This window comes from Leucoraja erinacea, chromosome 14, assembly GCF_028641065.1.
Source record: "Leucoraja erinacea ecotype New England chromosome 14, Leri_hhj_1, whole genome shotgun sequence".
In the NCBI taxonomy this organism is placed as follows: Eukaryota; Metazoa; Chordata; class Chondrichthyes; order Rajiformes; family Rajidae; genus Leucoraja; species Leucoraja erinaceus.
In genome coordinates, this window is record NC_073390.1 from 7,894,173 (window position 1) to 7,910,470 (window position 16,298).

The 16,298-nt window shown below is 43.2% G+C and overlaps 1 protein-coding gene across 1 annotated transcript in view; it reads left to right on the top strand.

Annotated features, from left to right (window-relative positions):
• The window catches only part of LOC129703781 (uncharacterized), a 212,231-nt gene that overhangs the window by 142,860 nt on the left and 53,073 nt on the right, over positions 1 to 16,298 (top strand). Inside the window, exons 53-56 of the mRNA XM_055646491.1 lie at positions 958 to 1,027; positions 5,657 to 5,824; positions 10,552 to 10,668; positions 10,792 to 11,055. Of these exons, the coding sequence (XP_055502466.1) occupies positions 958 to 1,027; positions 5,657 to 5,824; positions 10,552 to 10,668; positions 10,792 to 11,055 (619 nt within the window). The remainder of the gene's footprint in view (positions 1 to 957; positions 1,028 to 5,656; positions 5,825 to 10,551; positions 10,669 to 10,791; positions 11,056 to 16,298) is intronic.

A 16,298-nucleotide genomic window follows, 5' to 3' on the forward strand; every position in this document is an offset into this window, starting at 1 on the left:
CGCTATTCCAGAAATGCTGTAAGGAAAAGCTTGGGAACTGTAGACCAGAGGGCCTAACATCTGTGGGAGGCACATTACTGGAGAGTATTCTGAGGTAAAATATATTTATATATGCATTTGGATTGACTAGGTTTGTTTAGGGAATGTCAGCATGCTGCTTGTGTACATGGGAAGTCATGTCTTAAGAATCTGAGCTTTTTGAAGAAGTAGCCAAAAAAGCTTAATTAAGGCAAAGCTGTAGCTGTTGTCTATATGGACTTCAGCAAGGCATTTGATAGGATTCCGTGTAGTAGATTGCTCAAGTAGGTTAGGTGGTGTTTTTCAGACTGAAGTCCTGTGATTACTGATATGTCTTGGGGATCACTACTGGGCCCATTGCTGCTGGTCCTTTATATTAGTGATTTGGATGAGAAAGTAGTAGGCATGATTAGTAAGTTTGCAGAGGGTGGTATTGTAGAAAGAGGGTGGTATTGTAGAAAGTGAAAATGGTTATCAAAAATTACCACAGAATCCTGATCAGTTGGGCAAGTTGGCTGAAGAATGGTTAATGGAATTTAATGCAAATAAGTATGAGGTGTTATATTTTGTGAAGTCAAACCGTGGCAGGACCTACACAGTGAATCTAGAGGTCATGGCCTCAGAATTAAAGGACGTTCTCTCAGGAAGGAGATGAGGAGGAATTTCTTTAGTCAAAGGGTGGAATTTTTTGCCAAGTCAATGAATATATTTAAGGCAGAGAAAGATAGATTCTTGATTAGAGGTTATGAGGAGAAGGCAGGAGAATGGGGTTAGGAGGGAGAGATAGATCAGCCATGATTGAATGGTGGAGTAGACTTGATGGGCCAAATGGTCTAATTCAGCTCCTATCACTTATGATATTATGATACCATTATGTTTGCAAATATTTGGCACCTATTTTTTTTAGATACAGGTGATGAAATCATTTTATTTTTACAGGTTCAGTGGAATCTCGAGAATGAAGATGAACTAACTCTTCTGGTCGATGGGAATATTGTAAATGTTACAGGTTGGAATGAATAGTCCTTACCTTAATTCATTTTGCATCATAACATTAAAACAGCTATTACAATGATGAAATAATCCTGAACAGATATTTAGCAGAAATGTATACAATAGAAATTCGGTTTTGGTACCAAATGCGTATCACCCTATCAAAGGATCAACTGGAAGGACAGATCAAAATCTCTTTCACGTTTCTTCCTCATTTCAAATATTCTAATGAACTGCAACAGCAAAGAGATCCCTGGTTTCTCTGTGAGGGCCACATTTGACACATATTTTCTCTCCTTATAGACGTAGGCCATTTTTGCTCTCTAGGTAAACTGGAATATAGATGAAGAAGATGCTTCAGCAGAGGCATTTGCTATGGGTCACATCAGCCATCACAAGGGCACATCAAACCTGTTGACCAGGTTCATTCCCTGTTCAACAGGGAATTATGTTGCCATAAGCCCAGTTCCTGCTTCTCCACAGCCACACGATGCACCCATATCTTGGTGCATATCCTGACTTCTCTGAAACCTGTACCTTCAGGTAATTTGACCTGATACTGAAGGAAATGTGGCAGGGGGATGGGAGCATGAACAGAGAGACAGAGGAGTGTAAAATGAGGGTAGAAGCAATAGGTAGGAAGGTGAAAAGTAAAAATGGCAGGCAGACAAATCCAGGGCAAAAATCAAAAAGGGTCACTTTTCAACATAATTGTATAAGGGGTAAGAGTGTTGTAAAAACAAGCCTGAAGGCTTTGTATCTCAATGCAAGGAGCATTCGTAATAAGGTGGATGAGTTGAATGTGCAGATAGTTATTAATGAATGTGATATAGTTGGGATCACGGAGACATGGCTCCAGGGTGACCAAGGCCGGGAGCTGAACATCCAGGGATATTCAATATTCAAGAGGGATAGACAGAAAGGAAAAGGAGGTGGGGTAGCGTTGCTGGTCAGAGAGGAGATTAAAGCAATAGAAAGGAAGGACATTAGCTTGGAGGAGGTGGAATCGATAATAGTAGAGCTGCAAAACACTGAGGGGCAGAAAACGCTAGTGGGAGTTGTGTACAGGCCACCTAACAGTAGTAGTGAAGTTGGGGGAGGGCATCAAACAGGAAATTAGAAATGCTTGCAACAAAGGTAAAACAGTTATAATGGGTGACTTCAATCTACATATAGATTGGGTGAATCAAATTGGCAGGAGTGCTGAGGAAGTGGATTTCTTGGAATGTATGCGGGATAGTTTTCTAAACAAACATGTAGAGGAAGCAACGAGAGAGCAGGCAATTCTAGACCGGGTATTGAATAATGAGGAAGGGTTAGTTAGCAGTCCTGTGCGTGGCCCCTTGTGCAAGAGTGACCATAATATGGTTGAGTTCTTCATTAGGATGGAGAGTGACATAGTTAATTCCGAAACAAGGGTTCTGAACTAAAAGAAAGGTGTCTTTGAGGGTATGAGACGTGAATTGGCCAAAATAGACTGGCAATTGATTCTTAAAGGGTTGACAGTGGATATGTAATGGAAGGCATTTAAAGACTGCATGGATGAACTACAACAATTGTTCATCCCAGTTTGGCAAAAGAATAAATCAGGGAAGGTAGTGCATCCGTGGATAACAAGGGAAATCAGGGATAGTATCAAAACAAAAGATGAAGCATTCAAATTAGCCAGAAACAGCAGCCTACCAGAAGACTGGAAGAAATTCAGAGTCCAGCTGAGGAGGACAAAGGGCTTAATTAGGAAAGGGAAAATAGATTATGAAAGAAAACTGGCAGGGAACATAAAAACTGACTGCAAAAGCTTTTATAGATATGTGTAGACAAAATGATTTGTTAAAACAAATGTAGGTCCCTTGCAGTCAGAAACAGGTAAATTGATCATGGGGAACAACGACATGGCAGACCAATTGAATAACTACTTTGGTTCTGTCTTCACTAAGGAAGACATAAATCATCTGCCAGAAATAGCAGGGGACTGGGGGTCAAATGAGATGGAGGAACTGAGTGAAATCCAGGTTAGTCGGGAAGTGGTGTTTGGAAAGCACATTTGGAAAGTGGTGAAATCATTGGACAAATTAAAGCACAAGGTAATGGGGGTTCAGTATTGATGTGGATAGAGAACTGCCTGGCAGACAGGAAGCAAAGAGTAGGAGTAAACGGGTCCTTTTCAGAATGGCAGGCAGTGGCTAGTGGGGTACCGCAAGGCTCAGTGCCGGGACCCCAGCTATTTACAATATATATTAATGATTTGGACGAGGTAATTGAATGCAACATCTCCACGTTTGCGGATGACACGAAGCTGGGGGGCAGTGTTAGCTGTGAGGAGGATGATAGGAGGCTGCAAGGTGACTTGGATAGGTTGGGTGAGTGGGCAAATGCATGGTAGATGCAATATAATGTGGATAAATGTGAGGTTATCCACTTTGGTAGCAAAAACAGGAAAGTAGACTATTATCTGAATGGTGGCTGATTAGGAAAGGGGAGATGCAATGAGACCTGGGTGTCATGGTACACCAGTCATTGAAAGTAGGCATGCAGGTGTAGCAGGCAGTAAAGAAAGTGAATGGTATGTTAGCATTCATAGCAAAATGATTTGGATATAGGAGCAGGGAGGTTCTACTGCTGTTGTACAGGGCTTTGGTGAGACCACACCTGGAGTATTGCATACAGTTTTGGTCCCCTAATCTGAGGAAAGACATTCTTGCCATAGAGGGAGTACAGAGAAGGTTCACCAGACTGATTCCTGGGATGGTAGGACTCATATGAAGAAAGACTGGATAGACTTGGCTTGTACTCGCTAGAATTAGCATTTTGTAATAGAAACTTACAAAATTCTTAAGTAGTTGGACAGGCTAGATGCAAGAAGATTGTTCCCGATGTTGGGGAAGTCCAGAACAAGGGGTCACAGTTTAAGGATAAGGGGGAAGTCTTTTAGGACCGAGATGAGAAAATGTTTTTTCACACAGAGAGTGGTGAATCTGTGGAATTCCCCTGCCACAGAAAGTTGTTGAGGCCAGTTCATTGGCTATATTTAAGAGGGAGTTAGATGTGGCCCTTGTGGCTAAAGGGATCAAAGGGTATGGAGAGAAGGCAGGTACAGGATACTGAGTTGGATGATCAGCCATGATCATATTGAATGGCGGTGCAGGCTCGAAGGGCCGATTGGCCTACTCCTGCACCTATTTTCTATGTTTCTATGTTTCTATGAAACAAGGTTTTGTCAGGTACTCTGCTCAATTTGTTGTTGTTGATGATGATGATGATGATGATGATGATGATGATGATGATGATGATGATGATGATGATGATGATGATGATGATGATGATGATGATGATGATGATGATGATGATGATGACGATGATGATGATGATGATGATGATGATGATGATGATGATGATGATGATGATGATAACTGAGTGCTGTGAAATTCCTTGTTTTTCTGTACAAAAGAGTTGCCACAAATGCACCAACAAAGTTATACAAAGTACTCATCCCTTCTTTGTCTGTTCCCCCACCCCCCCCATGCCGGGTCCCCCTTTGTCTTGGTGCCAGATCCCGTCCACCTCGGCCCAATCTCGATCTGTCCACGACCTTGAGGCTCCGTCCCCGATCCAACTCTGTTTGAGACTGACCCGAACTCAAGGTTCCGCCCTGACCTCATCTACAGGGTCTCCAACACGCCCCTGGCTCAACTCCACAGCAGGGCTCCGACCCGATCACTGCGTCATGATCACTCGCTCCGCACATGCCTCTTCGCAGCCACGGTGCCCGTGAGGTGAGTCCTCCGCATCGTCTGACCACAGCGTCAAGTCGGGCCTGCTCACTGGGATGTCCCAGCCCGCTGCTCAATCCCACCGCATCTGCTCCCAAGGCGAGGTTTTCAATAGAGGGGCTTCTGGGATATCCTCGTATTTTAGTGATTGTGGTTCCCCCAACCACCAACCCCCCCCGGCCATTGATGCGTCCTCTGTGTCCTCTCATTCTGCTCTCCGCTGAAATGTTTGTCAGTTTCCACCCATTGCTTAGGACGAGACCAGTTACCCAATTTCTGCAGTTCTGCTCTTTAGATTTGCGTTCAGGTTCAATATATCCTTGCCAGATTCTGGTCTTTCAGTAGGTGATAGCCGCAGACAGAAGTCAGACACAGACATGTTGGTGAATGTGACCGTGAACATTGGCATACAAACTAGAAACCTCTTCAGGCCTGACTGACTCAGCAGGTCTCCAGCAAATGCTCTTCAGTAGTGCTGTAATCTGCAGGGCTGACAAGGACCTGCAGTCGAGCTTGATCATCATGTAGCAACACAATATTACTTGACATTTTTTTCTTTTTGATTTGTTTAAGTTTAAGTGGGTTTTGATATTGGCACTGTTCCTTAAGAAATCCTGTTGTTAAATGAATTCAATTAATATTTATTTTCCAGAGTCGGTCAATATGTATTCAGGAGAGTTAGATATATGGTAGCTCTTGGGGCTAACGGAATCAAGGGTTATGGGGTGAATGCAAGAATGGGGTACTGATCTTGGATGATCAGCCATGGTCATATTGAATGGCGGTGCTGACTCAAAGAGCCGAATGGGCTACTCCTGCACCTATTTTCTATGTTTTTCTATGTAATATAGCTTAAGATTTTTTTTTTTTAACAGAAAATTCTACCTATGTAAATCAAGTAACCGTGCAGAGGACAACCAACAATGAGACAGTTGCCAATTTTGAGGGTGGAATATCTCTCACAGTTTCAGGAAAATTGGGAGCTTTGACTTTCACTACTTCAATTGATAATGCTTTCAAAAATAAGACAGAGGGACTCTTGGGTGAGTACCATCACCATTTTAAGAAACAACATTTTGTTTTAAAGAAAAAAAACAACAATCATGAATATTAACAAAGCCATTAAATTGTTAAAATCTACCTCATAATACTTTCTTAATTAGCCTTGTGAAAAGGTAAGTCTCCTGTCTGTCGGAAACCTTTCCTTTATCTGATAGAGCACAATGTCTGGAACTCCAGCTTGCTAACATTGAACATACGTTCCAATGGTCCAACAGTGCTTTATTTGTCACATATGCAACTGCACAGTGACATTTATTTTGCATATACTGTATTACACATGCGGGCATTTCCCAGGTTACCCACAAGCGGTCGTTGGTCTTCGTGTCCGATTTCTCGAGCTCCCTCCCGGTCCCATTGTCTGAGGAGCCTTCGGGCGGGGTTCCCGATCTCGCCGAATGCTGAACCTTCAGGCGAAGTCCTGCTGACCGTCAGATCCTGCCGACTGATGAACCTTTGGGCTGGTTCTCAGTCCCGCCGACCGACACGTTTTCGGGTTGGGCATTGCAGGAGCGGCACCCAAGGAAGGCCTCCGCAGCGGAGCACCTCCATAATATATCGATTAGTGCCGAATGGATTGCTCTGACCTGAACCAATTCCCACATGTTGCAGCTCAGTGCTTCACCAAATCAAATCATTGATATTTTAATTGGCAAAGTTTTACATTTATTTTATATCTACTTTGTTTTTTAATTAATGTTTATTAAAAGTTATTGTTTGCATTATTTTAGTTTAGTATTAGTATAAAAACAAAACTTACAATAAATTCAAATATTTCAAAACTGAAGCTAAAGTGAAACTAACATGATACCACAAAGATTGAAGGCACATCACATCATCTCTTTCCCTCTGCACCAAATTGCTATCTGATCAAAATGTGTTCACGTGTTATGATGTGCCTCAAAGGAAGAAACAACGCTTTAGAGATTAAATTTCAGAATTGGGGGGTGGCGGGGAGAGTGGGGGATGGGGGTGGCAAAAGTGACAGTGACAAAAATGAAGTTATCTGGCTTGGATCACATTTAGGGTTAGAAAACCCCAAGGCCGGCCTTAAGCCGATTGGACCGAGGGGGCCCCGCACTAACGTTCCGTATTTCGTACGGAAATACGAATTCTCTTTGTAAAATAAAGATTTTTTTTTTAAATTTGCCATCTGGATTATTTTTTTTTAAACAAAACATGTATAACAACCACTGCACGCCCATCAAACACAAACAATTTGTTAACTAGTTCTGTTAGCATTTCTTAACAGCAAGCAGTTAACTAGTTATACAAGTTCAAGTTCAAGTTCAAGTGAGTTTATTGTCATGTGTCCCTGTATAGGACAATTAAATTCTTGCTTTGCTTATGCAAACAGAAAAAAATAGTAGGCATTTAATACAAAACAGATAAATGTGTCCATATACCATGATATAAATATATACACACATGAATAAATAAACTGGTAAAGTGCAAATAACAGAAAGTGGTTATTAATAATCAGAGTTTTGGCTGAGCCAGGTTTAATAGCCTGATGGCTGAGGGGAAGTAGCTATTCCTGAACCTGGTTATTGCAGTCTTCAAGCTCCTGTACCTTCTACCTGAAGGTAGCAGGGAGATGACTGTGTGGCCAGGATGGTGTGGGTCTTTGATGATGCTGCCAGCCTTTTTGAGGCAGTGACTGCGATAAATCCCCTCGATGGAAGGATGGTCAGAGCCGATGATGGACTGGGCAGTGTTTACTACTTTTTGTAGTCTTTTCGTCTCCAGGGCGCTCAAATTGCCGAACCAATTCATCAATGCATCGATCCACATTCCTCAGTAAATGTTATTGTGCTTTGAACAAGTATTAATGATGCCGTGTTCCTTTAAATACAATTCACGCGGCGTCATTAATACTTGTTCAAAACACAATTACATTTACTGAGGAATGTAGATCGATGCATTGATGACACATTGAGAATTTCTTTAAACTCACCATCACGAGTGAGGGCCCCGGACCGCGAGAAGGGGCTTCTTCTTGGTGTGCAGGTTAGTCATTCACCTACCGACCCACGTTGTGTCTCTCTGTGTTTTGCTCTCTCCCTCCCTCTCTCTCTCGCGCTCTCTCTCCCACTCCCCATCTCGTCTCTCTCTAGCTCTCCCACTCCCTCTCTCTCACCCTGTCGCCTCGGCATTCCCGGACTCATTGACGTCTTGCGGTAGAAAAAATGCTGGAGAAACCCAGCGGGTGAGGCAGCCGCCTTGCCCGCTAAGTTCTTCCAGCACTCTGTGTTTTTTGTTTGACTGAAGTTGAAGGTGGCTCAGCAGGACGGGCATGGGCTCTGGGGAGAGGGTTGCATTTCTGGTCAAGACCCTTCTTCAGAAAATCACAAGTACTTTCACCGATGAGAGTTCAGTTCAGTCTGAAGAAGGGTCTTCTCTCCAGAGTCGCTGCACTGCCTGTCCTGCTGAGTTAGTTAAGCTTTATGTCTATCTTCAATTTCAGAGAAATACAATTTCTCACGGGGGGCTTATAATGTCTCTAAACCCCTCAGGGTCTCCCTAACACCTCTAAACCACTCTAAACACCTCTAAACTTCCCCAAAACTGCTCTATTCCCCTCTAAACACTTCTAAACACTTCTAAACACATCTGAACCCATCTGAAGCCCTCTAAACACATCTAAACCGTTTAAACCCCTCTAAACTAGGAGGCTGACAGGTGACTTGGATAGGCTGGGTGAGTGGGCAAATGCATGGCAGATGCAGTATAATGTGGATACATGTGAGGTTATCCACTTTGGTGGCATCAACAGGAATAGACTATTATATGAATGGTGGCCGATTAGGAAAAGGGGAGATGTAACGAGACCTGGGTGTCATGGTACACCAGTCATTGAAAGTAGGCATGCAGGTGCAGGAGGCAGTGGAGAAAGCGAATGGTATGTTAGCATTCATAGCAAAAGGATTTGAGTATCGGAGCAGGGAGGTTCTACTGCAGTTGTACAGGGTATTGGTGAGGCCACACCTGGAGTATTGTGTACAGTTTTGGTCTCCAAATCTGAGGAAAGACATTCTTGCCAGAGAGGGAGTACAGAGAAGGTTCACCAGACTGATTCCTGCGATGTCAGTACTTTCATATGAAGAAAAACTGGATAGACTCGGCTTGTACTCACTAGAATTTAGATGATTGAGGAGGGATCTTATAGAAACTTACAAAATTCTTAAGGGGTTGGACAGGCTAGATGCAGGAAGATTGTTCCCGATGTTGGGGAAGTCCAGAACAAGGGGTCACAGTTTAAGGGTAAAGGGGAAATCTTTTAGGGCTGAGATGAGAAAAACATTTTTTACACAGAGAGTGGTGAATCTCATGGAATTATCTGCCACAGAATGTAGTTGAGGCCAGTTCATTGGCTATATTTAAGAGGGAGTTAGATGTGGCCCTTGTGACTAAAGGCATCAGGGGGTATGGAGAGAAAGCAGGTACAGGATACTGAGTTGGATGATCAGCCATGATCATATTGAATGGTGGTGCAGGCTTGAAGGGTCGAATGGCCTACATTTTCTATGTTTCTATGATTGTGTAGAACTGCTGTCTGGTTCGTTGATCGGTTTGCTAGATATGAACTGTTTTGGGAGAGAAAAATGCTCATGGCAGACCGAACGTGTTAAACAGAAATTGGTCAGATATTGAGCTTTACACAGTGAGAAATCATGTGAAATAATCTCTGAATTATATTTTAAATGAATGTACCTGCATGTTATACTATTTAGTTTGGAGATACAGCGCAGATAGTCCACTGAGTTCACACCGACCAGCGATTTTTGTTTTCCTATTTGACAATTTTATTTGGCGGCCAATCAATCGCTGTCTCAAAGGGGTTGCATCCAATCACCAACCAGCTTGCCTTAAAACTCCCGTTCAATCAACAAATAGGTCTCCTCCCGTCCAATCAGCCGCTGTCTCCAAGGGCATTGTGTCCATTCACATAATGCAGTTTAATGGTAATTAGCTGCTACGGTAAAGGTTGGAAGCCAGTGGAGGTACTGACAGTCAAACGGGAGCAGGAGAGATTCACACAGTGTATAATCCATAGCACCTTAGTGTACATTTTCATAATATATACTAAATAACAGGGCTGACAGACCTTGGCTGGGAATCTGGGGTTCATCAAAATTGTTCCCAATTGGGCCCCGCACCCCCTAAGGCCGACCCTCGAAGACCCTGTTCAAATTACCACACATTACTCCCATTAGAACAATAACTACAATCAAACACAATGGCTAAATAGTTCTTTGAAATTAGGTCATGAAAGGTTCGACCTGTACAAGCTGTTTCTCATGTCTCTGCTAAGAGTTTAGGCTAATTTTGACTGCTTATACATCCACATTTCCTGTATGTTCAAGTGTTTTATTGTCATACTGGACTAAGTGGGACCCGTTAGGTCCCTGTCACATGGGAGGCCTGGTTACAAGTACACATAAAAGCTAACAAACAATAATTGTGCAAAAAGACAAAACCAATGCCCCCAATTCTTAGTTCAGAGCTTATTTGGAGGTTGCAGTGTTTAATAGCCTGATGGTTGTTGGGACAAAGCTTTTCCTAAACCTGGGCATTACAGTTTTTATTTTACAGTTCCTTTCTCCTCAATTTAGTTGGTAGTGTAAAGTAATTTTAGACGTTTTGAACCAGAGTAGAGTATAGGAATAGGTGGTATAACCACAACATTCTTTCCTGATTTTGTTTCTAGGAGTCTGGAATGATGATAAAACAGATGATTTTAAAGCTGTTGATGGACGATACCTTGAATATAATGGAATTAAATTGCCCAATGACACTCAGATTTTCTTTGACTTTGGCCTTACATGTAAGTCACAGTTTTCATGTACTTCAATATATTGTTCTGGTTAATGAAATGATTGCCTAGTATTTAATTAGTTTCCTAATTATATCTTAATTCTGATTAAATTTCTCTGTTTGTGTTTTCTAGGGAAAACAACAGCGAATGACAGTGTATTTACATATAACACAACTGCTGGAGAGACTTGGTACACTTACAACAACAACAGTTTTGTGCCTAAATTTTATGATGAGCTTTTGCAAACCACGGACAAAGAAAAAATCGACAAAGCTAATGAAACCTGCCAAGGAAGTGATGATTGCATTTTTGATATTTTGAGTACAAATGATTTTTCCTTTGGAGCAGCAACATTACAAAGCGTGAATACGTTTGCAGCACAGAACAGCACCATGAGTATGTATTGTTTTTTTGCTAATGTTATCATAGGCACAGTTATTCATAATGTTGTAGCTGTGATGGATTATTAGCCCCGATTTTTATTTAATCTCAATGGCAGATTTGTTTTGTTATACTTGCGCTTGCAAGGTTAAATGGGTTTTTTTTTTTGCATGGTAAATTTTTGAAATTGTGGGCTGCTTACAATGTAGTGAGGGAAACTGGGTTGTGAGAGTCAATATGAACAGGATGAACAACTATTTATCTAATTGAACCAATCTATTTGAAAGAGAGCAAATATAAATTGTGAGTATTCAGTTATAGAGTAAAAGAGTCACACAGCTTGGAAGGCCCACCAGCCCAACTTGCCCATGCTGTCCATAGATACAAAGATACATAGACAATAGGTGCAGGAGTAGGCCATTTGGCCCTTTGAACCAGCACCACCATTCAATGTGATCATGGCTGATCATCTACAATCAGTCCAAGTCACCCTGCATCGTCATAGCATCCTCTTCACAGGTCTCACTGCCACCCAGCTTTGTGTTATCTGCAAATTTGTGAATGTTACTTTTAATTCCTTCATCTAAATCATTATTGTATATTATAAATAGCTGTGGTCCCAGCACTGAGCCTTGCGGCACTCCATTAGTCACTGACTGCCATTCTGAACATGCCCCATCTACACTAGTCTCACCTGCCTGTGTTTGGCCCATATCCCTCTAAACCTATCCTATCCATGTTCCTGACTAATACTTCTTAAATGTTGCAATAGTACCAGCCTCAACTAGGTCCTCTGGCAGCTCATTCCATACACCCACCACTCTTTGTGCAAAAAACAAAGCTACCCCATCGGGCTCCTATTTAGTCTTTCACCCTTCACCTTAAACCTATGTCCTCAGTTTCACAATTTCGCTAATCTGGGCAAAAGCCTCTGTGTATTCCCCCAATGATTTTGTACACGTCTTTAAGATCACCCTTCATCCTGCTCTTCAAGGAATAACATCCTACCTGCTAAACCTCTCCCTATAGCTCAGGCCCTCGAGTCCTGGCACCATCCTCGCAAATATTCTCTGCACCCTTTCCAGCTTGACAATATCTTTCCAGTAACATGGTGACCAAAACTGAACACAATACTCTAAATGTGGCCTGACCAACATCTTTATAAAACTGCAGCATGACCCCCCGACTTCTATTCTCAATAGCACTGATGAAGGCCAATGTTACAAAAGTATTTTTGACCACCCTATCTACCTGTGACTCCACTTTCAAGGAACTATGTACCTGCAATCCTATGTCCCTCTTCTCTACAACACTTCTCAGAGCCCTACCATTCACAGCTATGGTCCTGCCCATGTTAGACTTCCCAAATCCAACACCTGATATTTCTCTGTCTTCAATTCCATCAACCATTCCTCAGCCCAACTGCCCAACCTATCAAGATCCTGCTGCAATTTTTGACAATCATCTTCACTATCTACAATACCACCCATTTTTGTATCATCTGCAAACTTGCTAATCATGCCTTGTACGTTCTCATCCAAATCATTGAAAAACTCAGTCAGATTCATGAGACACAACCTCACATGTACAAAACCATGCCGACTATCCCCTAATCTGCCATTGTCCATCTAAATGCATGTATATCTTATCCCTTAGATAACTCTCCAGTATCTTTCTGATCACAAATATTAGCTTAACTGCTCTATTAACTGATCCTAGGCTTTTTCCTGTAGCCCTTCTTGAATATTCAATGATAATTTATTGTCACGTGTACCTAGGTACAGTGAAACGCTTTGTTTTTCATACAGCAGACCTAACTTAAGCAGTGACCTCGGCACATTTGGTGTTGACAAAGTTACAAAAGGTCACGGAACAGTCCAATCTACAGCCTGCCGCTGCTCATTCCTCATGTTTTTCTCCATGGTTTCTCCATGACCTTGACCATCTCCTGTGGCTCCACACAGAGTTGACCACTTTGATTCCTGAGGGGTCTCATTCTCTCTCTGGTTACTCTTTTTTCTTATATGTACTGTACATAATCCCTTGGGATTATACTCAATATTATCTGCCAGAGCGTTCTCCTCTTCCCTTTTCCCCTCCTCGTTTCCCACTCCCCTTTGGGGCCCTCGACAAATTGCAGGAATTTTCCTGAACACAATTGACAAATTCCCCCCCGTCTAAACGTGTTTTTATCCAGCCCGCAGCAAGCTCAGTGGCAAGACAGAGCTTATGTCAGTAGGCGCTGAGTTGATTCGAGTCAGGCAGCACGGAAGCTGCTTTTAGTTGTTACCGGGTTGGTCCCTTGAATTGTCAGAGCCGAGCCATCACAGGGCTGCCGTGAAGAAGGGTGCAATGTGAGGGGGTTGGGGAAGGGCGGGTTGTTCGGCAGCGGATAGAATTGGCCGGTGGCGGGGGCAGCAGTTGGAATGGATTGCAGCATGTTATATTGTGCGATCATTGCAGTCGTTCCTCTCTGCCCCCTCTCGCTCCCCTCTATGCCCTCTCTCTTTGTGTCTCCACCACCCCCCCCTCCCCCCCCCCCCCCCCCCATGTTTTATAAACAATTTCCACCCATGAGAAGGGGGTGGTTAACCTGTGGAATTCTTTGCCGCAGAAGACTGTGGAGGCCATCAGTGGAAATTTTTAAGGCAGATAGATAGATTCTTGATTAGTTCGGGTGTCAGAGGTTATGGGGAGAAGGCAGAAGAATGGGGTTGGGAGGGGGAGACGGATCAGCCATGATTGAATGGCAGAGTAGACTTGATGGGCCAAATGGCCTAATACTACTACTATCCCATTTGGCCTTATAATCCTGCAGGAGGAGCATTGTACCAACTTACCTGCCAATACCATTGCAACTAAACCAATAATGAAATCATCAGATTCACACATGGCAATCTGTCTCTGATAGTCTCCTCACCGAAGATTCCTGAGCCAAAGTCCCATATTTAACTTCCCCACAGCATTTCACCTCCACACAGCCTCTCCCCAAAACGGTAGCTCTCTTCACACTGAAAGTTGGAAACATAACATAAAACGGATTGGTTCAATGTACAAACAGGTCCAGAAAGAGTTTATCAGGATTAAGGAAAGGAACAACTGCTTTATAAATTTAACATTAAACAGTATTAAAATATCCTGTCAACAATTAATATTTGTAATGAAATTCTAAGCGTGTAATTTTGGGTGCCTGAGTGAGTGACAGATGCATTACATCACTGATCTCAATATTTAACTGGTGGCAAGATTATTTTCTGTCACACATGCAGAAACCATTCCATTCAATACATTTATTGGTGACGTTTCTGCAAGGATAAAACTCAGGTGGCACATCAAGACTGAAACTTCTGGACATTTATTTTAACTATCCTTCAGTCTCTTGCCTGAACTTGCCATAAAATATAGAAAATACTATTGATCTGGTAGACAAAAGTGCTGGAGAAACTCAGAGGGTGCAACAGCATCTAAAGAGCGAAGGAAATAGGCAACGTTTCGGCCGGAAATGTTGCCCATTTCCTTCGCTCCATAGATGCTGCTGCACCCGCTGAGTTTCTCCAGCACTTTTGTCTACCTTCGATTTTACAGCATCTGCAATTCCTTCTTAAACACTATTGACCTGGTATTAAGTTTAGTTGAGTTTAGAGATACAGCTTGGAATCAGGCCCTTAAGCTCACCAAGTCTGCACTGACCAGCGATCCCCACACATTTACACTATCCTAGGGACAATTTACATTTATACCAAGCCAATTAACCTACAAACCTGTGCATCTTTGGAGTGTGGGAGGAGTGTGGAAGGAAACCAAATATCTCAGAGAAAACCCACATGGTCACGGGGAGAACATACAAACTCCATACAGACAACACCCGTAGTCGGTATTGAACCCAGGTCTCTGGCGCTGTAAAGGACCTGTCCCACTTAGGCAAGTTTTTAGGTGACTGCCGGCAACTGTCATGGCAGCAGGTCAATGAAAAACCGGCGACTGGACCCCCCCGCCCCCCCCCCCCACTAGCTACAACAAAGTCAAGCTACAGCAAGCTACCGACATCCGGCAACCCATTAGGACGTCACCTACGACCACACCTACAACTACCTACGACAACACAGGCGACAACCTACGACAACCGAAGTCAACCTACATCCACCCGCAAGTCAAGTCAAGTCAAGTCGAGTCAAGTTTATTTGTCACATACACATACGAGATGTGCAGTGAAATGAAAGTGGCAATGCTCGCGGACTTTTGTGCAGAAGACAAACAACAAAACAACCAAACAAATTATAAACACAATCAAACACACATATTCTTTTACATAATAAATAATGGAAGGAAAAAACGTTCTGTAGAGTTAATCCCTGGTGAGATAGGCGTTTACAGTCCGAATTGCCTCTGGGAAGAAACTCCTTCTCAACCTCTCCGTTCTCACCGCATGGCAACGGAGGCGTTTGCCTGACCGTAGCAGCTGGAACAGTCCATTGCAGGGGTGGAAGGGGTCTCTCATGATTTTGTTTGCTCTGGAGTTGCACCTCCTGTTGTATAGTTCCTGCAGGGGGATGAATGAAGTTCCCATAGTGCGTTCGGCCGAACGCACTACTCTCTGCAGAGCCTTCTTGTCCTTGGCAGAGCAATTCCCAAACCAGATGGTAATGTTCCCGGACAAGATGCTTTCCACCGCCACTGCGTAGAAGCACTGGAGGATCCTCGGAGACACTCTGAATTTCCTCAATTGCCTGAGGTGGTAAAGGCACTGCCTTGCCTTACTCACGAGTGCTCAGGCGTGTGATGCCCATGTCATATCCTCAGAGATGTGGACTCCCAGATATTTAAAACAGTTCACCCTATCCACAGGATCCCCATTTATCCTCAATGGAGTGTACGTCCTCGGATGATGTGCCCTCCTAAAGTCTATGATCAGCTCCTTCGTTTTTTTGATGTTCAAGAGGAGGCTGTTATCCTGGCACCAGAATGCTAGATCAGCCACCTCCTCCCGGTAGGCCTTCTCATCGTTGTCTGAGATCAGGCCCACCACCACAGTGTCATCCGCAAACTTAATTATTGAATTGGAGCTGAACAACAAGCCATGACAAACTATGACCCTGTCGGCGACAACTGAAGACAACTGAAGACAATTCAGTCGCCGGTACCTGTCGCCGGTTGACGTAGGTAGTCGTCAATGGAATTCACCAAAGTGGTCACCTGGCTACGACCTACGACAGCACCTACGTCTGGAGAAGTCAAGCTACGCTCATTGGCGTCAACCC